Raw genomic sequence first — 22,765 nt, forward strand, 5'->3', positions numbered from 1 at the left:
AGCTCACAGTTCCTCACTTCTCAGCTATTAATGCCCTTCAGTTTTTTCCTATGTATACAGTTAAAGTGGGAATTGGTATGTTGTTATATGACCCTGTTCTCTGGCCACAGCTGACTCCCACACAGGTAGGCACCTGGAGCAGCTGACCTAATTAATGCTAGGTATTCTCTTTTCTGTTGCTATGTAAATGGGATATTTTCCTTCACTATATCTATTAATTTATTGTTTGTATTATATGTTCTATGTTGATAATTTTACTTACTTCGCAGATTACTTTTCTTTAAGCAAAAAAACCCCATAAATTTAGTGCAACAAATTCTTTATTAGCTTTAAAACATTAGTAGATTTTTTGTATTCAGTTTGTAAAAATTATTTGATCAGTTCGCATATGGTAATGTAATATTCTGTATGTACATTAAAAGTTGAAGTTCATTTTATCATTAAAAAAAAACAAAAAACAAAACATTAGGAGATTTTAAAAAACTTACCTAAACAGGTCAAAAATGGTCAGGTAAGTATAGGCAGTTAAAGCTGTAAAACACATTGATTAAAATGTTACTGAAAAAAAAAAGTTACTCAATCCATTGTTAGAAAATATAGCAAATCACTGAAATTGTTCATACCAGGAGCGTCCATTCCAAAAAAACAAAACAAACAAACAAAAAAACTGACTCACTGATTAACCTCATACGCTGGCAATTAATTATCCAGTAAATTTGATTAGTATATGTAGCCAAAGTTGGTTAGTCCAAAACCTTACTTTAGAACCTGATTTTTCCATCAGGAAAAATAAAGCAATATATGCTCAAAAGACCGGTGACCGTATTTTTTTGCCTTCTTCTGTCATTTGAGTACTATTTTAAATGTATTCTTTGAATAGCAGGATGAAAATAATGGTACATAAAAATATAAGAGGTCAAGACAATAAATATATCACAGATTGCCCTTGTAAGTCTCAAAATCCTATTTAAAAATGCCATAAATTGAAGTACTAATCTAGCACATTAAAAAGGAATCCCAGGGGGCAGTCCATTAGCTCAGTTGGTCAGAGCGCGGTGCTCTTAACAACAAGGTTGCTGGTTTGATCCCCACATGGGCCACTGTGAGCTGTGTCCAGCCACAACTAGATTGAAACAACTACCTGACTTGGAGCTGATGAGTCCTGGAAAAACACAGTTAAAATAAATAAAAGTTTTTAAAAAAAGGAATCTCAGTTTTTGAAAAAGATTTAAAGTGTTTTTCTTAAAAAAAAAAAAGCTCATTTAAAAAGATAATGCTTAACAACTGAACCAAGCTTTATAGTTTACAAAGCACTTTTCAAATAGATTCTCTCATTTAAATCTTTTGAGTTATATTTCAGAATAATATATTCTGTGTAAAGGAAGATATATCTTTATTTTAAATCAGAAAAATAACAGTGAAACTAATAATTAATTCCAGAAAGTAAGAATGGCAACATACCTATACTGTTAGTAGAACTGCACCACATAAGCAGGAAGCCAGTACATGTTAAGTTTATTGCACCAAAAAGCAGTATCTTCCAGGACTGTGAAAAAGGAAATAATTTTAATTTGCATATTGCTGATAAACTTCACTGCGTCTATTCAAATTAATCGAATTCATATTTTTGATATTCAAAGGAATAAGCACAACTTCCTTCAAAAAAGTCAGTTCACATTTTCTAAATTTACGAAAATTATCATCAACCAACTTGTTTCTAAAAGAATAATTCTAGATGGGAAATTATTCAAAAGAAAATAAACTCTAACACATAAACTCAAATATCGTTTTGTTTCTATAAATATGTACATAGAAACAATGATAAAGCAAATGGGGCAAAATGTAAGAAATTGGTGGATTCGAGTAAAGGGCATAAAGGAGTTCCTTATACTAATCTTGTAACTTTTCTGTAAGTTTGAAATTATATCAAAATAAAGTTAGCCCACAGAAGGCAGTACTTGATTATTTATCAAATAAATTGTATGAAACAGGACCAGAACAGCGGGAAAGGACTTCTATAGTTTAGAAGTTCATAGAAGAGGGAAGACCTGAGATACACCTGGAAAAATTGCTAGGATTTAGTTAGAGGAAGGGCATTCTAAAAATAAAGAAAGAAGACATCAAGAATTTTTTAAAATTTTTGTTCTGCTCCACTCCCTACAAAGGAGGACCTAGTTTGTTTGAAAGCAGAGGTGACAAAAATTAGTGAAAAGGCAGTTATTTGGAAGTGTTATAGTTAAACAGCTAAAATTGCAAAGGTCAAACGCGGTATAAGATGGTTTTGGACCGCAGATGGAAGGTATAATTTAGAAAGGAACAGCACCACCTCTGAGAAAGGTGAGGATAAAAATGTGACTGAAGGGATAGAAAAATTGTGAGATAGAAAGAAGTGACTGTGAAGTAGCGTTATAGAAAACAAGAAGCAAGGCCATTTTCCAAAATTAAGGGATATGGTAAAGTAGGACTGGAAACTTAAATCCAGAGGAAAATCTGCAGAATAGCTGTTGTGGTGAGTATACTATTAAAGCATCAAAGAGGAGAACAAGAATTACCAGCATGAATTTATGGTAGACACTATTTGGAACTTCCTCTACACCCAGGAGCAAAACCAGAGATGCAGGTGAGGTAGGGGTGTTTGAGACTTAAGAGCTGATATGACAAGGTAATGGGACAGGGACTTTAATACTAGTGAGGACATTAATGAAATGAGTGGACATGGGGTCTAGTCAGTACAGGGATTCAAGCATAGTCAGGAAAGGAGGATAAGACAGGTAACTTGAAAATGATGCTCTCTGCAGCTCTACTGCTAAATCAACACATATTTCAGTGTCTGTTTTGTAACAGACACACTATTCTGGGCATTAGAGATACAGTAGTGAACAAAACACAGATCTTCTAATCCAGGTAGGGTGATAGACAATAAGCAAATACAAAAGGTCAGGTGGTGATAAGTGCCAAGAAGAAAAAATAAAGTAAGAACACAGTAATGGGAGATATGGAAGAGGTGCTCTTCTAGATAGGATGGTCAGAAAAGACCTCTTTGGTAAGGTGACGTGTGACCAGATATCTGAAAGAGACAAAGGTGCTAAGCATGCAAATATCTGGAAGAGACAATGCGAACCACGGTGCAAATGCCCTGATAGAAGAGTACCTGGCTAAGGTCAGCAAGTCAAGACAGGTGAGAGGGAGTCTGGGGCTACATCAATCAAGTAATGTCTTGTATGCCAGGAAAAGAATTGGGATTTATTCCAAATGGAAACTGACTTAGCTTTCATTTTTAAAAGATCATTCTGGTTTCTCTATGTATAATACACCGCCCAGGGGCAAGGATGGAAGTAGGAAGACTATTTAGAATGTTATTGCACTAATGCATGTGAGAAATGATGGTAGCTTTGTAGGTGGTAAGAAGGTATTAGGAGATTCAGAATCTGGGTATTATATTGAAGATAGAACTAGCAAGATTTACAAAATGGACCTGAGATGTAAGGGGAAGCGAGGGGTCGAATAGCTCCAAGGTTTCTGGTCTGAGCATTTGGAAGAATAGAGTGGCCACTTAGTGAGAAAGTAATAGGAAATCAAAGTTAAGGTTTGATCATATTAAATTTGAGATGCCTGGTAGACATCCAAGTGGAAATGATGAGAGGGCCATTATATATCAGAATCTGGAGGTAGGGGAGAAGTTAGGGATTGAGATATAAATATACGGTGATCAGCATGTGGTAGTGAAAATGTCACCTAGATGAAATGAACATAAAGAAGAGAAGCTGGAACTCTAAGCCATGGGAAGTCCAAAACGTAGAGATCACATAGAGGAAAGTGACAAAGGAGATTAAAAAATGATGGCCAAGTAAATAGGAAGAAAAGCAAGAGTGGTGTTTCAGAGTCAAAAGGAAAAAAGTGCTTTCAGGAGGAAGTGATCAATTTTTGTCAAATGCTATTGGAGGTCAAGTAAGAAGGGAAATGGAAATGGAGATGACTATTGATTTTGACAACACACAGGTTATTTTACCTTGTAAAAACTGTTTCTGTGGATTAATGGAAACTAGAGCCAGACTGGTATGTGTTTAATAGAGAAAGGGAGAAGATAAAGTGAATAAAGAGAGTGAAGACAATTCTTTTAAATAGTTTTGCTATAAAAAGAAGCAGAGAAATGGATTGGTAGCTGAGAGTGGAATATATGGCATGCAAGAATGATGCAAGAAAGAGAATGATGAAAAAAGGACCACTGATGCAAGACACAGAAGGAAAAATTATAGGAATATTGTTCCTAAGTAGACAACCAATGGAAAGATTGGTCTTATATAGCAGACCAGACAGTTCATTCATAGAAACAGGAAAGAAGGCAGAGTGTTAGTAGATGTGCTGATGATAGAATGTGGAAATTTTCTTCTGATTACTTCTTTTCCTTAGTGAAACAGGAAGCAAGATCAACAGGTTAAAGTGACAATGAATGAAGTTTTGGAAGTCTGAGGAAATGGTATGAAACAGTTGTTTAGGAAAGTGGGAAACTGAATGAACTATAATAAGAAGATATAGTAGGGCAGCACTAATGGTAATCATGAATTTAAAGTGAGACCAGTCAGCATGGTTTTGTTTTTCCTCAGGCTACATTTAGTTGCTTGGGTGCAGGTACAGAGTGAAAGTGACCTTAATGAGGTTAAGATTTGCCAAGGAAGTATGATAGGAAGTATAACAAATGGAAGGGAGGCACAAAAGAGCTGAAGGCACATGCAAGAAAATGGTAATAATGGACCACAGCATCTAAACTGGATAAGAAAGCAAATGGGGATAAGAGAGGTAAAAAATAGTGAAAATGTGGCAAAGTCAATGGATTAGAAGTCCTAGAAAAATTGAAGAATTATTGGAATTGGGGTAATAGGAGTGAACTGGAAAGACAAGAGATGGTGACTAATGAGTGAAATGCCTGAAAATGAGAGAATGGGAAGATACAGTTATTATAAATGATAAGGTCTATGGTTTGATCATAGGAGTGGATGGCTGGGAGGGATGGAGGACAAGATTACTTCTGGTGACGAAGTAAGGAACTGAGAGTTACAAGGATCTTCCACATGAAATATGAAATCACCAAGAACTAGCACAGTACTAGTGAAAAAATGAACCAGATATAGCTCTTAAAATTTAAATTATGATTGAGATTATCTGAATAATTCTGGATTTCTACATCAGTTTCATTCCTACTACATATTCTGCAGTATACTGTGCCTGAGTAATGTACACTATTAACGAATTTCCTATTTACTTCTGTAATACAGTTGCTTTCCATCAATATCATAGAGCTGTATCTATCTGTTCTCAAGAGATCATCCTAAATGGACTAGATACACAAAAACCAGATGAAGTCCCTACAATTGGCTCTTGAGTTTAACATTCAGGACATGATAACATTTCCAAATACTAGAATTATTGAGTTCTAACTATATTCCAAGGTTTTAGAAACAGGATATCGTGGTAAAGAACAAAGAAGTCTCCAGTCTAGTATCACAATACATGGCCAATACCATTAGCACTGCTTATTATGTTCCATTGAAGCTAAGTTTATTTAAAATTCATCAAATATTTATTGGGTGTTTATTTTCTTTTATAAAAAATGAGCAAAACAGACATAATCACTGCCCCCAGGGAACTTATAATTTAGACAATAATGAGAGCAATGAAAACAGAACAATAACTAGAAAGTCAACATTGGTAACCAAAAGGGTACCAATTATATCTTTTCATTTACAATCTCAAATCACATTTTTCCTGCCTTATATTAAAAATGAGAAAACATGGCTTCAGACTACATCCCTTTCTTTTTTAAAAAATTAATAACATAAGGCAGTCACAAAACAATTTTTCTTTACAACTCTTTAGAAATTAGAATAAAAACTAACTGAAGCCTAGCTTCCTTCCAAGCAAAACAAATGTATGTCAAACTACTGTAATTTTACAGTAAAAAATTACTTACCCAACATAAAAAAATGAAGATGGTGTGGTGGGATCGAGAATGATTTCTATTTGCCTTAAAAACTACCTTTTTTTGGGGGGGGGGCCTGGCCCGGTGGCTCAGGTGGTTAGAGCTCCATGCTCCTAACTCTGAAGGCTGCCGGTTCGATTCCCACATGGGCCAGTGGGCTCTCAACCACAAGGTTGCCAGTTCAATTCCTCGAGTCCCGCAAGGGATGGTGGGCTCCACCCCCTGCAACTAAGATTGAACACGGCACCTTGAGCTGAGCTGCCGCTGAGCTCCCGAATGGCTCAGTTGGTTGGAGCGCGTCCTCTCAACCACAAGTTTGCCGGTTCGACTCCCGCAAGGGATGGTGGGCTGTGCCCCCTGCAACTGGACCTGGAGCTGAGCTGCGCCCTCCACAACTAAGACTGAAAGGACAATAACTTGACTTGGAAAAAAGGCCTGGAAGTACACACTGTTCCCCAATAAAGTCCTGTTCCCCTTCCCCAATAAAATCTTTAAAACAAACAAACAAACAAAAAAACACCTACCTTTTTTCCAATGTTATAATGTTTGTGCAATAAGTAAAATTAGGGTTAAGGAATAAAAATAACTTACCCTTCGGTCAGCTGCTACAAGTCTAAATTCCTGTAATAACTTGCCAAAAAAAGATCTTTGTGGTTTTCGAAAGAGATGAATTGTCCCCTTTAAAACAAACAAAAATATATAAATCAATATTTAAGTATCTAAATCCCACTAGAGTGGGATTTGCTACTCAAGAACAGGAAACCATGTGAGAAAGCCTTAGTACAAAAGAGTTCAAGTACATATGAAAAATTAGCTTATGATTATCCAACATTAGTGGGAGAAAATATGAATTAGTCAATAAATGGTGTTTAGGAAAAAAAGTTGGATCCTCACTATACTCCTTAACTCTAATTTTTTTTTATTATTTTAAAATTAAAATATAAAATTATAGAGTACTTGAAGAAACTATGAATGTGTAATTTTATAACTCTGGTGTTGGAAAAACTTTTTTTAGTAGGACATAAAACCAAGAATCTATGAAAAAAATTGATAATTTGATTGCTAAGTGTCATGTACTTAAATATTTGGGTTTGAAGTTTAACAAAATATTTTCCTAAATGGTAAACGTCACAATCACCATAACAATCATAGTACATTTCTACCTCACTAAAGTTGGCAAACTTGACTTAAACACTAAAGCTCCACAGAAAGCAGTGGAACTGGGTGTTAACAGATTAAAAATGTGAAAAACTTTCAGATCCAATTCAAGCTGAGGCACGATTTTTCTATAGTTAGTATCTAGGAACATCTCAGTAGTTATAAAAAAGCACAGCTCATTCCTTCAAAGCTTACATATACCACTAATTGCATTATGTTGTGACTCAGGAAAGGCAGAAAATAAGGCCTAGTACTAGAAATCTGACATAAGAAACAGCAGAAAGTTTATCATTGTTGAGGCCAAGTGATGGCAACATAGGGGCTCATTATATTATATACTCTCTACTTTTGCGTATGTTTGAAATTTTCCATAATACAAAAATAGTAACGTAAAAAATACTTTAAAAGGTAAAAATAAAACATCAGAAAAAGTGTTACTAATTTTGGTATCCAAATAAGGACCAGTGTATGTGTGTAACCCTAAGGCTCAAAGCCAATTCAAATGAAAAGGAACAGTATGCCATTTTCCTCTGAGATGTTAATAATTACTAATGTTAATGAGTCTACCCTGTTCTTAAACAATTACATTTTCATCTCAAAGAGAATTCTGCTTACTGCTTACTATCATTGGATATCTTCTAACTTCAGCCCACCTTAAATTATTAAAGTTGCTTTAAGTTTCAAGTTAAGACAATCAATGAGGGATTTCCTAAAGGCAGGGGCCATTTCTGAAGCCATTCTGATATTGAACAAAAACACAAAAATACCAGGTTCATGTTACTCTTTCCAAAATTATATTGGCTCTCCATCACTACCAGGATCAACTCCACATTTTACAATCTGGAATTCAAAATCTCCAATGACTTAGCCTCAGTTTCTTTCCAGTTTTATCTCTTGCTCCAGATAGAAATCCTAAACTCCAACTAGATCGGTGTGCCCATGTCTCAGGATCATACCACTCTATTGGGTGAAAAGGCCAGTCTTGTCTATCCCAAGCTCCAATAGCCCTATGATACTTAGCAAGTTACTTGGTCTGTTTCCAAATCTAAATGAGAGTAATGAATAGATTAAGAGTATTAGAGTAAGGTACGAAGTACTCAATTGCATGTTTTACTTCCTACATGAAGACTTCTTAGATTATTCCAAACTATAGGGCATTTTATGCCATTTACTTTGTATGTAACCATAGGATAGTCTTCATCTGTTCATCTTACATTGTAAGTTAATTTTTTAGTAACTTCACTGATGACAAGGGCTCTACAGTTCCTTTACATTTTTTAAGACAGCACTGTGCTTTGCACATAGCATGTTCTTAATAAATAATACATAATGGGTGACTCATAAAACCTTTCTTCCCCAAAACTTTTCAAATAAAACTTAAATGCACAAAGAAACATGTCCCAAATGAAAGAACAGAACAAAGCTCCAGAAAAAGAACTAAATATAATGGAGACAAGAAATCTACCAGATGCACAGTTCAAAACACTGATTATAAGGATGCTCAATAATCTCAGGGAGAACTTCAACAAAGAAGACAGTTAACATAAAAATACAGATAGAAAACATAAAAGAGAACCAGTCATAAATAAAGAATACAATAAGTGAAATGAAGAATACATTAGAGAGAATCAAAAGTAGACTAGATGAGGCAGGGGCTCGAGTCAGCAATTTGGCAGAGAAAGTAGCAGAACTACCTCATCAGAAAAGAAAAAAGAATAAAAAAAAAATGAGGCTAGTTTAAGGGGCCTTTGGGACAACATCAAGCATACCAATATTTGCATCAATGCGGTACCGAAGAAGAGGGCAAAGAATTGAAAACCTAATTAAAGAAATGACCAAAAACTTGCCTAACCTGGTGAAGGAAATAGATATACAAGCCCAGGAAACACAGAGAGTCTCAAACAAGATGAACGCAAAGAGGCCCACACCAAGATGCATCAAAATTAAAATGCCAAAGGTTAATGACAAAGAGAGACTCTCAAAAGCAGCAACAGAAAAGCAGTTAGTTACCTACAAGGGAGCTCTCATAAGACTGTCAGCTGATTTCTCAACAGAAATTTTGAAGGCTAGAAGGGACTAGCACAAAATATTCAAAGTGATGAAAAGTAAGGACCTACTACCAAGATTACTCTACTCAGAAAGGCTATCATTTAGAATCAAAAGACAGATAAAGAGCTCCCCATACAAGAAAAAGCTAGAGTTCATCACCACCAAACCAGTATTACAAGAAATGTTAAAGGGACTTCTACAGGAAGAAGGGGGGAAAAGGGAAGAACATAAATAATAAAATAGGAATAACTATGTATCTATCAACAATCACTTTAAATATAAATGAATTAAACGCTCCAATCAAAAGACATAGGGTGGCTGAATGGATAAGAAAACAAGACCCTTACATATGCTGACTACAAGAGACTCAGCTCAGATGGAAAGACACACAGACTGAAAGTAAAATGATGGAAAAAGAAATTTATGAAAATGATAAAAAAAAATATTTAAAAAGCTAGAGTAGCAATACTTATACCAGACAAAACAGACACCATAACAAGAGACAAAGAAGGACTCAGTAATCCCACTTCTGGGTATTTATCTGAAGAAACCCAAAACATTACTTCAACGGTACATGTGCATCCATATGTTCACTGCAGCATTATTTACAATGGCCAAGATATGTCCATCAATGGACGAATCGATAAAGAAGAGATGGTATGAATATACAATTACTTAGCCATAAAGAATGAAATCTTGCTATGTACAACAACATGGATGGACCTAGAGGGTATCGTGAGTGGAGTCAGACAAAGACAAATGCCATATGATTTCATTTCCATGTGGAATCTAAAGAACAAAATGAACAAATGAAACAGAAACAAACTCACAGATACAGAGAACACTTTGAAGGTTGCCAGATGGGAGGAGGATTGGGGAGATGGGTGAGAAAGGGGAGGGATTAAGATGTATAAATTGATAGTTACAAAACAGTCACAGGGATGTAAAGTATAGCATAAGGAATATAGTCAATAATATTGTTATAATTATGTATGGTGCCAGATGGGTACTAAATTTATGGGTTGATCACTTTGTAAGTTATATAAATGTCTGATCAATATGTTGCACACCTGAAACTAATATAATATTGTATGTCAACTTTAACTGAAAAATAAAAATTAGAAAAATAAAACTGAAAAGATAAAAAAAATTATATGCTACTATTTCTCAATATTACTATTTAAAATTTAGTGCCACAGTTATTTATTCAGTGTTTTATAAAACAAATATTTATTGAAACTTTCTCTGGGCCAGGCTGTACAAGGTTCTGGGAATACCAGAGTGAATACACAGGTCCTGCTCTCTAAGAGCTTACAGTCTAGGAAGTGAGAAAGACAAGTATGATTTTAACATAGTCTGGTAAGGGCTATAGGTGCTATTGGTAAAAAGCAGCAAATTATCATGTGAGCACAAAGGAGGCACCTAACAGATCTTGAGACATGGCAAAGGCTCATGAAAGCTAAAGGACATGTAAGAGTTATTCTGCTGATAAGGATGGGGGCAGTAGGAGATAGAGAACAATTCTGGGAGACAGAACAGCATGTACAAATTAGGTGCAAAGTCCTAATTCTTATAGCACAATCTGTAAGCTATTCATTGTGGCTGGAATATGGATGTGTGCAAAAAAACAGGCTGTAAAGGTAAGAAGCTTCACTACATATGGCTTTGTGTGCCATGTTAAACAGGATTATCTTGAGGGCAATAGAAAAAAAATTGAAGCATTTTAAGGGTGTGGCATGGTCAAATTTTTAAAAATTTAAGTCTGCTACACAATGATAAATGTTTTAAAGAAGAATGTAGCAGGAAGGTATTTGGTAAGCCAAAAATATTAAACAATAAACTTTTACCCAATTTCTGTGCATAAGTGGGGATTATACAAAATTTACAAAAGATAGATTATGTGAATAACACTATTTTTTTTGACCATACCCATTTAATAAAAAAAAACAAACAACTTAACAGTGACAATAGCTTAGGCACAGAAACGTGGTCCTTTTCTATGTAGGCTATCCATCAAAGATCCATGAATTTTTCTGATAAAACTGTGTGTACCTCTTCTAACACTGAAATCAGAATCAATCAACTGCTTAGGTTTATACAAGATTCAGAGAACTATATATATGCTTTATACAGGCATAAAACGACCAATTCCTCTAACACAATGTAGATTTAACACCATATCCCCCAAACCATAAGATATACTGGCATCTACAATCGCAGGAAAAAAGCTGCAATAAGATGCTTGACTGACACCTTGACTTTCTCCAGCCACTGGCCCTCTGAAAGTTGCTGTTGTATCAGACTATCTGGCACTCAAGAAAGCCAAGTTGCAGAGGTAGGGGGTCCGCCTCAATACTCAACTCACAACCCTATTTACGCCAGCGTTAGCATCGCTGCTGTAAGCATCACTATTACGGTCGTGGCTGCTGTGCACTGGTTTTCAGATCTTTTGTTGGTGCTGTAGTCGCGGACTCCGGCAAAGACTTATTTCCGATACAGAGTAAATCACAGCGGGGGAAGCCATAAACTCGCCAGGAGCTGAAAACTCGGCCTGGAGCCATCCGGGAATCACGAATCACGGGCGGCAAAGTAACAGAGTGAGGGAGAGTGAGAATCAGAGCGCTGGGGGAAATCTTTCGGACACCAGCCGCTTCTTCCGGGGCACTCGGGAAGGACTCTGACGACCCCTCCTGTGGGCAGCCGTGGCATTTCAAGGCCGCTTCAGGACCATACAGGGTAAGAGGAATCACTTACGAGAGAACCCCTCATGCCCCCCACCAACTTACCATGATAAGGAGCCGCACAGCTCCCGCCGGAAGACGCTCTGGGAGCTGGTTTTTTTGCCGTAGAGCGGAAAGGGTGGGGCGTGAGAAGCGGATTGGCGGCGAGCGACGCGGGGGCGGAAGTGCGTGCCTTGGCCTCCTGTTCCAGCCCCACCCCCTTCCCGGCAGCCCCTGCGTTCTATCGAAGCGAACACGGTGGCTAGAACGTCTCAGAGCCTTCAGAGGAGTGGGTGGAGCGTTAAAGAGCGGAAGGTACCAGTTCTAAACTACACCTTGTATTTAGTTGTCATTCTATTTGATTTCCTTCACTATGGAACAGTTCCTTGGTTTTTCTTACTTGAATTTCATGATCTTTTGAAGTTATATACCAGTTATTTTGTAGAATGCTTATGGAGTAAATTTAGATTATGCAACTTTGACAGGGATATTACAAGTGATTATTGCCTTTTTCTTATTGACTATTAACTATTATGTGAAATTTGACCCATTAATTAATGATAACTTTCATTGGCATTTACCAGATTTTTCCACTATAAAGTAACGCTTTCCCCCTTTCTAATTAATATTTTGTGGGGATGTATTTTGAAACCATGTCAATGCTCTTCATCACATTTTTTCTTTTTAAGGAGAGCGCAGCTCACAGCTGCCCATGCGGGATCCAACCGGCAACCGGCTACCAGCACCACGCTCTAACCAACTGAGCTAACTGGCCACCCCTTTTCATCACACTTTTGATTTATCCTTTTACTTATTTAGATATTCACATTGGCTTATGGTTTCTTATTTTATCTGATGGGTCATAATCCATTGCTATAGTTAATTTTGATGTTCACATTTGTCTAGTGGGAGCTGCTCCAATGATTCATCAACAGTCTTGAGCACTTTCTTCTTTTCTGGCACAAGATATTTCAAGTTCATCATATATGTTCTGTCCCCAACCCTGGAATGGGCCATTTCACCAAGGAGCCCTCGTTCCTTTAGTGGATATTATAGACTGAATGTTTGTGTCCCTCTAGATACAAATTCACATGTTAAAGCCCTACACCTCAATGGGATGGTATTTGGACATGGGATCTTTGGGAAATAATTAGGGTTAGATGAGCTCATAAGGGTGGGACCCTCATGATGGGATTAGTGCCCTTATAAGAGATACCAGAGAACTTGCTGTCTCTGCCTTGTGAGGGTACAGTGAGAAGGTGACTGTTTCCAAGCCCAGTGAGAGCTCTCTCCAGAAACCAAATAGGCTGGCACCTTGATCCTGGATTTGCCTACCCTACATAACTGTAAAAATAAATTTCTGTTAAGTCACCAAGTCTATGGTATTTCTGTTAGGGCAGCTCAAGTAGAGTAAAACTTTTGATACCAAGAAGTGAGGTGCTCTTTAAAAAAGACCTAAAAATGTGGCAGCTTTAGCAGACTAAGTGGAGAATTTGGAAGGCAAGACATGGATGTTGGTGTGCTCCTTACTTTTGGGGGTGTAACTGCTCCCAGGTCTTTCAATGGAGAGAACTAGGAAATATATATATGTGGATATTCACATATTTACATCTACTTTTATCTATTTTTATATAACTTAAATCACGAATGCATACTTTTAAATCCTATCCCAACCCAACCCCACAGGTTTCATTCTTTGTGTTTTCTGTATTCATAACCTTTCTGTAATTCATAACTTTCTCTGACAGTGAGAAATATGGCTCCACTATAATGTATTATTTATCACGTCTCCTGTATGTAACCAGTGTGCCATATTTGCTAACACCTTCCCCCCCACACTCTCCTCTCTATACATGAGTGCTTATTCCTCATTCGAGGCAGTCCCTGCTCACCATATAAGTAATTTCCTCACTCTGTCCCTAACACCCCATAACAAGCTGCCCATCATTGTAGACACCTTCCTTGTCCCACTTGGTCTCTTGACACCCCCACTTTGGGCCACCATATGTCCTCTCCCCATTGTGACCATGTTTTGAACCACTGTGAAATAGCAGGATTGAGATTGCTATCCTTAGAAAGGCCTATTTGCAAGGTTGGTGCTTGGCTGGCATCTGGGAACTTGGATTTGGGGTACATTTCCTACCATTGCTTAACTGATAAAGTGGCCCACTATTGCCTAACACATGCCTAACACTTTCACACATTTTTATAACTTGATGCTAAAGGAATTAAGTCTATCCTGTGTAATTCCATTGGAAGAGAAGTCTTGGAAGCTGGTGCTTGGTTTCCTTTGGACTTTGTGCCATACTTTTTTCCTTTCCTGGGTGACAGATTACAATATGCATCCTTATCAGTCTACCTTATATTAATACTATAGCACTTTGTGTACAATATTACCTTATTTCAATATAATTCCATTTACTGCTCTCCCCTGTCCTGTGCTATTTTTGTTCTCTATTTTACTTCTACATATAAATACCACACACTAAATTTTTTAAACAGCCGATAGAGAAATTTAAAAAAATTATCTTTCATATTAACTGACATATATCATTTCCAAAGTTCTTAATTCCTTCCAGGAGATACAGGTTCCCATTGAGGATCATTTTCCGTCAGCCTAAAGAATTTCTTAAAGCATTTCCTATGTCAGTATGTTACCAACATAATCTTACTTACTGTTTTCGTTCATCTGGAACAGCTTTTGCTTTGCTTGAATATTTTAACTAGATAATTTTAGGTTAACTTTTGTTAATTTTTAAAGATGTCATTCCATCATTTCCTGGATTCTGTTTTTTTTTTTCCCTTTGGTAGCCTTCATTTTTGTTTTGGATTCTATTATTCCCGAAGAAGTCAGCCATCACTTTTACTGTTGATTTGAATATGTCATTTCCTTTCCCTGGCTGCTTTTATAGTAAGATTTTTTGCTGTTTCTTTTTGGCAGTATGATGTACCCAGATATGATCTTTGTTGAATTTATATAGCTTGGGGTTCACTGGACTTCTTAAATATCTAAGTTGATATCTTTCAATAATTTTGGGACATTTTCAGGCATTACTGTTTCAAACATTTCTTTTGCCCCATTTTCTTCCTTTCCTCTCCTTCTGGACCTCAAATTACAGGTACATTAGACTGATGTTGCTCCAAAGGTCTGAAACTTCTGCTATTCTCTCTGTGCTTCGGTTTGATAAATTGTATTGGCTGTCTTCCAGTTGTCTTTCTTCTGCTGTGTCCACTTGACTGTTAAGCTCATCCAGTGACTGTATTTCAGATACTGTATGTTTCATTTCAGATTTTCATTTTTCATTACCAGAACTGTTTGATTTTTAGTTTTTAGTTCTTTACTGAGAGTCCCAATCATTTCGTCCTTCATCTTTTTCCCCTGTAAATTCTTTCACATACTTTAAATAATCTTCTGTTAATTCCAGTATAAGGGTCATCTGTGCATCTGCTTCTATATATTTTCTATTCATTATGGTTCATATAATTTCCCTGCATGCTTACTGTTTACTGTGTACGGGGCTTTGTGGCTGATATGTTGTGAAGACTCTGGATTCTGTCTTCTTCTAAAGACTGTTTTGTCCTGGCTAGCAGTTAAATTACTAATGGATAACCTTGATGCTGTGAAAGCTTGATTTCAGGCTTTGTGACAGTTGAGTTTCCTTCCATTCTGCCCATAATCCTAAAGTACACCCCTTTGTTCCAGGATGTTGTCCTTCCTCCTATGCATGACCCTTTTTGGGTTTCAGTGGGAAACCTGAAGTGTAAAGCCCTCCTAGTGGAATTTGAATTTTAAACTCTCTATTCCCCCAGCAGTTGCTATCTCTACTCAGTTCCTTAGACTTCAACTACTGCTTTCTGTTGGATTCCTCTGAATAGCACACTGCACAGGTGGAATTTGTAGGCAGATCTTGGGGCTTATGTCTTTGAAGCTTTCTCCTTTTCAAGATTTCCCTCCTAATTTCCAGCTGTTCTACCGTGTTTCCCCGAAAATAAAACCTAGCCAGACCATCAGCTCTAATGCGTCTTTTGGAGCAAAAACTAACGTAAGACCCGGGACCAGGTATAATATAATATAATAAATATAATATAATATAATATAATATAATATGTATAACATAAAACGTAATATAAAACATAACATAAAACATAACATACATGGTCTTATTTTACTATAAGACTGGATCTTATAACAGACCGGGTCTTATATTAATTTTTCCTCTAAAAGATGCATTAGAGCTGATGGTCCGGCTAGGTCTTATTTTCAGGGAAACAGTAGAAGCCTCAAATGACTCCTCAGCCCAGCAAGACTGTCACATTCTGCTTGAGTTCTATTTCCAAGCACATTGCACAAACTGGAAATTACCCTCAGGGTAAAAGCTAATTAATGTGGATCTCTTTTAGTATGTGATTTTGTGCAATTTCTACCTGTTTTGATTGCTCTCTCGTCTTCTAGTCAATCTCGTATTTTGTTCAGAGTTTATAACTGCTATTGGCAAAAGAGTTGGTCTAATACAAGCTACTCCTTCATTACCAAACTACATCATCTGCAATCTCAAAATGTTTCAAATTAAAAAATTAAAGGCAAAATAAAGTTTATAATTTATTTCCAATCCATTAGGATAAAACCCACTTTATGCAACTAAACCTTTTAGTTCATTTCTTCTGAAGAAAAGTACAAAAGACCAGATTAAAATTGAGACAAGCATTTAAAGGAAAATCCTTTGACTCAGAGTCCAAAAACTGTAAATGATTCGTTCTACCAAAAGAATTAGTTTTTGTACAAAATATAAAGAATTTTACATTATAAACAAAGACTGCTGTATATTTACTTAAATTAGAATTCTAGCATCTGCTTTTTCTCCAATTCCTCCCAAGCACAAAACATATTTGCAAGTCAGAAATCTGATAACCTCAATGGGCAAACTGTCTTAGAATAAGCTTTTACCCTTAAGATATCTTGAAAGATAATTTGATTCTTTCCCTTCGCTTAGAGTTCAGTACATCAATAAGTTTTAGTTTATAAAACTCTGCCATATTAACATGAAGAGCACACTAAAATTTAATGTTTAAGCATTACCTTTTAGGAAGTAATATGACTCAGAGCTCATTGCAAAATCTAGAAGTTTACAATCTACGTCTAATATTAATTCAGAAAACCTCAGCAACTTCTATCTTTATTGAAAAAGACCAAACTAATCCCTTACGCCTTCTACTACATATCATTATCCTATTTTCATGGCCCTTCTATGAAAGAAACACAGCTTAAAATAAAACTTGGTCACGGTAAGTCATAGAAAATAAGTCTCTAGCCCCAAGCTCAACTTCAGACTTGATCAGGACATGTATAAATGGATGGATATTCATAATTCTCTGATTCAATGTTTATGGCAATACTAACTTGACTTTTACATCTCTTATCATTTGAAATCTTTGTTATTTATAAACTTTCCCAATAAAATAGTGAGCTACATTAAATTATTGCAGATAGAATTATGATAATTTTAAAGATTATATTTTAAAAGTTGAGCTTGAAGCACAGACCTTTACTATGACTAAAGAATTATCCAAGTATCAATAACATTAATCCTTTTCTAAATGAAAATACAAAATGAAATTTTATGAGCTTTATTGAAAATGTTTTAATCTGGGAGGTTCCCAATTCTTGTCATCATGTAATTATTTCATCATCGCCTTTGATTATCAGTATTTTGTAACTGATGCATTACTCTTTGAGACCATAAAAAGATACTACTCATGACCTCAGAAATATGCATGGTTCTGGCTTAAAAATTGTTTTTTTTTTTCCTATTTATCTCAACCCTAACCCTCATTTTTATTATCCAGGGTGTTCTAAAGTCATGATTAGAAGAGACATGATTTACGTTATGTCTACAAACTCCATATGATGTTAAGAAATCATACATCTTGTATGCTCTTTAACAACAGCAAGAGTAAAATTAAGAAGAATGTATGTCTTCATTATAAAATTCTTATCTAATAGGGGCAAGATTGTAACTTTAATTTGTTCTCTCAAAACCAAAGATATTTTTGATAAATGAAAAAGCTTTGTTGCTACTATAAAATTATTCTTTCCACCTATGACATTTCACATGAAAGCACCAAAGAAAATTTCTGTAAACAAACTTTTAACCAGTAAACTAAGGGCAAATATCCATTTGCCTTTATTACAATATTTAAAAGGCCATGATATGAGTCTCTACTTCCTAACGACATTTTTATAATAAAAATCCAGACATACTTATACAAACAAGAAATGAAATTACTGTACATTTTGAGGGAACAAAAGGCAGATTAACAGACTAAAACTTTTTTGTTAACAAAGTGAGCACAAGAAAGCTATAAAATGTACTCAATGTATAAAAATTCAGTAAGGTTTTAAAGTTTCATTGAAGGGATTAATAATTATTAAGAATAAAAGATGGTAGATCCACTGGCTTATCATTATCCTGTAAACAGTAAGAAAGTAATAAGCAATAAATTAGAAATGTCTTAGTTCACAGTACTTCCCTTCTCTTGCACAGGGATCACTTTTGCAATTGTTGAAATTGGCTTTTTAAATATTAGAGTAATTATAGCAGAACATAAACTCCATTAGGAGTAAGTTAACAGTCTACAAAAGATTTCTGATAAACACATTAGGAAAAAAATACTGCAGGTCACATAAGAATTGATCTACATGTTGTATGACAGAGTGACTCAAAACTTCCAAGCTTCTCTATTTTACTAGATTTGTTTTGCTGCTATCATATTGTTTTCTAAATTGTTTGGTAGAAAGGTACTGGAAAAATAAAAAGTAAAAAGAACATAATTGTTTAATGTCTATGAAGAAAAAATAATTGGTTAATATTTATGAAGAAAAAGCCTTTAAAATTCTTTTTGCTATAACTATTACACAGAAAAAAGTTTATTTTGGCACACGATTTGTAAAAAGAAAAGGGGAAAAAGAATCTTAGAGTGTTTGGCATTCCAGTCATCCATGGTAAAGACAACAGTAGGAAAGGAAAATAGGAAAAATTACTATTTTAAGAAAAAAACGTCAAAAGACAACCAACCAACAGCTCTTGTGTCTTCTGCTACTTACTGTCTCTGGAATACTTTTGTCTGCAACACAATATACACAAAATTATTATTTACATTATGATTATATTGGTAAAGAAGACCAGAATCAGTTTCTGTTGTGCTCTAACTTACAGTGCCCATCGGGATAACCATGACCATCAAGGCAAGAAAGCCTTAAACAAAATATTCCATTTGCATTGTATATTTTATTTAAATTTGTTTTATGGTTCATCTTCTGGGATGCACAAATAATCATAAGACTTTGAAAAGTCCTGTAAACTTAGGCTGAGTTTCTGTAGCTGATAACTATGCATTGAAGATGGTGTTTCTCTTTTGGAAAGTAACAATTTCTGCAGGGTGACAAAGGTATTTTCTTAAACGGTGGTATCTCCAAAGTCCTTGTTCCAACGTATGTATGCTTCTAAGGTTTGAGGGCTCACGCTGCGTTTTATCTTTTTCAAGGATTCAGTGAAGTCAGATAATCGAATATTTCTCATCTAGATTATAAAAAAGAAGATGACAATACAAATGATGAACATATACACAGTAGTTAACTCAATAATGGAGTAAAGCTAAGATGCTGTTTATTAATGTTATAAATATATATAGCTGTAATCTGAGAAAATCATGCCAATCATCTTATTTTACATATTATTACTGGGCAAGGTTGTTATTAATATAAGAAATCTTATAAAAATGCTATACTAATATACTTTCATTACATGTGTTTAGTTTCTTAGGCATTGACATTTGAAATCATAATATTTTCCCATTATGAAAACAAGACACACTCGTAGAAAATTTGACAAAATATAGGCAAGCAGAAAAAAGAAATCACTCACTCCCAGTTCCCCCATTCAGATATACAACCACTCCTTATGTGCTTCCATTTTTTTTTCTGTTTATAGTTTCACAGAATTTTGCATTTTCAAGTCTCACTCACTACATACTCTAGCTAAAATTCATGCTAGGTTTATTAAAAAGGAAAGTGGGGGTTTACAAGCACATAGGATTTTTTAAGAAAACATTGTCTAACTACAACAGGATGCTTGTAGCTTAAATTTTCCAATATTAATATTGCATTATAAAGTATTTTAATATTAATTTGGTCTTCTTTACTGACATTGTAATTGTTTTTGAGCATGTAGAATACAACAAAGCTGAGTTAATAAATATCTACATTTACCTAAGGATTTTTAAAAGGCAACATGGAGTCCGGCACAAAATGACCAGTATTAAAAATTGTCACCAGTTGATGGAAGGAGAACTGACTGTGGGTGGTAAACACACAATGTAATTTATAGATGATGTGATACAGAACTGTATACCTGAAATCTATGTAATTTTACTAACAATTGTCACCCCAGTAAATTAAAAAAAAAAAAATTGTCACCAGTAGATACATATATAGTTTCCCTCAAAATAAGTTAAAGGAGAATTTGAGACAAAACTTCAACAAGTGATACTTATCTACAGTATTTTTCTTTTTTTTAATTTTTATTGGGGAATATTGCGGAACAGTGTGTTTTTCTAGGACCCATCAGCTCCATGTCAAGTCGTTTTCAATCTAGTTGGGGGGGACGCAGCTCAGCTCCAAGTTAAGTAGTTGTTTTCAATCTAGTTGTGGAGGGCGCAGCTCACTGGCCCATGTGGGAATTGAACCGGTGACCTTGGTGTTATGAGCACTGCACTCTAACCACTGAGCCAACCGGTTGCCCTATAGTTTTTTATTATTCTTATAAAACCCAGTCTAACTATCACTTCACATCCTCTCTGATATCTCGAAAAGCATAGAATAAGACAATCACCTATACTTGTAGCCTAATCTGAAAAACTAGTCTAAAAGAAAAAGGATATGTTACCACATAATCACCATATGAACCCTATATATTTCGTCTTTAACTGTAAACATATACTGGCTCTTCCTAAAGCCCAACGTGTAGAAGAATGATGAATGTAATATGAGTGTTTTCTATGATCTTCCTAAATAAAAGCTGTTACAGAAATTAAGGTTTTAAAAGCTTTTGATGAAATTCTAATTTAAGTGTACAGTTTGGTGAATGTATATATATGAAATTTATATATAGTAATTTAAAGTAAGAGACTAATGTATACAACAGGAAAAAGCAACTGGTAGATAGTTCAGCACAGAAGGAAAGTAAATTGCAAAGATGTCGTATTAAGACAAAATAATAGAGGCGGCCAGATGGCTCAGTTGGTTAGAGCGCAAGCTCTCAACAATAAGGTTGCCAGTTCAATTCCTGCATGGGATGGTGGGCTGTGCCCCTTGCAACTAAGATTGAAAATCGCAACTGGACTTGGAGCTGAGCTACACCCTCCACAACTAGATTGAAGGACAATGATTTGGAGCTGATGGGCCCTGGAAAAACACACTGTTCCCCAATTAAAAAAAAAAAAAAAAGACTTGAAAAATAATAAAATAATTAATAAAGTTAAATTGGATACAGACTGTGTGCTTTAAAAACAAAGTTCATTACACGCTAAATTTATAGTCAACAATTTCCAGTACTACCTCTTAAAAAGACAGAATTTGAGCACAATTATTTGAGTTTTAATTCTTTTAAAGACAAAATAGGTCTATCTCACCTAAACTTGTGTATGAACACCAGTACCTGACAATACACTGAGTTAATAAAGTTGTACTAAATAATGACAAAATTCTAGTATACAATTTTACAAACCAAAGTACTTGTATTTTCCTCTCAGCTCATAAATGGGACTGACAGAATGAATTTCCTTAATCTCTATAATAAAATGCCATTGTTGAGTATTTATGTATTTTAAAATTATTTAATGGACATATACATTGTTTACTATTGCCAGACTGTTTTAAGTGCTTTATAAATATTAACTAATTAAGTCAGGATTCACAGCTAAAAGCTACTACCAAATTATTAACAATAAAACCATTAGATTAAAAATAACTTAAAGTGGATAAAAGAATACACTAGAACCAAAAATTATAACAATGTAACCTGACTATACATAATTAGTGGGATGGTACTAGTAATCTTACTTCCTGTAATTCATTCAGAAGTTTTAAGTTTTAATTCTAGCATCGTTACCTGAAATTTAATTTAAAATAATGTTATGGCTTATATATTTCTAAAATAGATACAATTATATTTTTAGGTGTGGGGTTTAAAAAAATCAAGTAGATATGTTATAATATTGAAATGTACTCTATCAGAATGAATTAGTGGTATTTTAAGAATCTGTGTATTTTCAGGCTCATGTCATTGGAGTGGGCTAACTTAATACCAGTACTAATAAAAAACAAAGCAGTATGCATTTCTATATCCAGAGTCTTAATGTTTTCATTAAAATTAACCAAGGTTCTTACAGAGTTGCTGATTCCATGTCTTGGGATAGACAAATTCAGGATATGCCTTGCTCCCAGAAAGCAAGAATGCTTTTCAAAGTTCTAAAATAGTGTTGAGAGGGCTCATCTTAATATAAAAACAGATTTCACTGGCCAAGTGTGACCCTTTAAATATTTTTTTTAACAAATTATAATTGAATTTACAGATGTGGCAGACATTTTCTGACATGTCACCTAATGATTCCTGCCTCTTGTTGTATGTGCTCTTGTGTAATCCCTTCCCCGAGTGTGGACTGGACCTAAGAACAGAATACAGCAAAGTAATAAGATGTCACTTCGAGGATTAGGTAATAAAGACTATGATTTCCATCTTGCTGGCACTCTCTTCCTGGCTTGTTGGCTTTGATGAAGCAAATTACTATGTTGGAGAGGTTTATG

General features: G+C 35.2%; 2 protein-coding genes across 4 annotated transcripts in view; both read right to left on the reverse strand.

Annotated features, from left to right (window-relative positions):
• Positions 1-12,060, reverse strand: part of SLC30A6 (solute carrier family 30 member 6) — a 31,909-nt gene extending 19,849 nt beyond the window's left edge. The window contains exons 1-4 of the mRNA XM_033124723.1: positions 11,971-12,060; positions 6,569-6,655; positions 1,462-1,546; positions 489-531 (exon numbers count right to left, since the gene is read on the reverse strand). Of these exons, the coding sequence (XP_032980614.1) occupies positions 489-531; positions 1,462-1,546; positions 6,569-6,655; positions 11,971-11,973 (218 nt within the window). The 5' untranslated portion in view covers positions 11,974-12,060. The remainder of the gene's footprint in view (positions 1-488; positions 532-1,461; positions 1,547-6,568; positions 6,656-11,970) is intronic.
• A 4,451-nt stretch (positions 12,061-16,511) lies between these two features.
• SPAST (spastin) overlaps positions 16,512-22,765 on the reverse strand; it is a 48,915-nt gene continuing 42,661 nt past the window's right edge. For 2 of the 3 annotated variants that reach the window (XM_033124757.1, XM_033124756.1), the window contains exon 17: positions 16,514-19,481. In XM_033124757.1, the coding sequence (XP_032980648.1) occupies positions 19,359-19,481 (123 nt within the window). In that variant the 3' untranslated portion in view covers positions 16,514-19,358. Of the gene's footprint in view, positions 19,482-22,765 lie in introns of all 3 variants that reach the window. The other variant, XM_033124758.1, reaches the window with a different exon arrangement.

Source organism: Rhinolophus ferrumequinum, chromosome 13 (assembly GCF_004115265.2).
Source record: "Rhinolophus ferrumequinum isolate MPI-CBG mRhiFer1 chromosome 13, mRhiFer1_v1.p, whole genome shotgun sequence".
Classification (NCBI taxonomy): Eukaryota; Metazoa; Chordata; class Mammalia; order Chiroptera; family Rhinolophidae; genus Rhinolophus; species Rhinolophus ferrumequinum.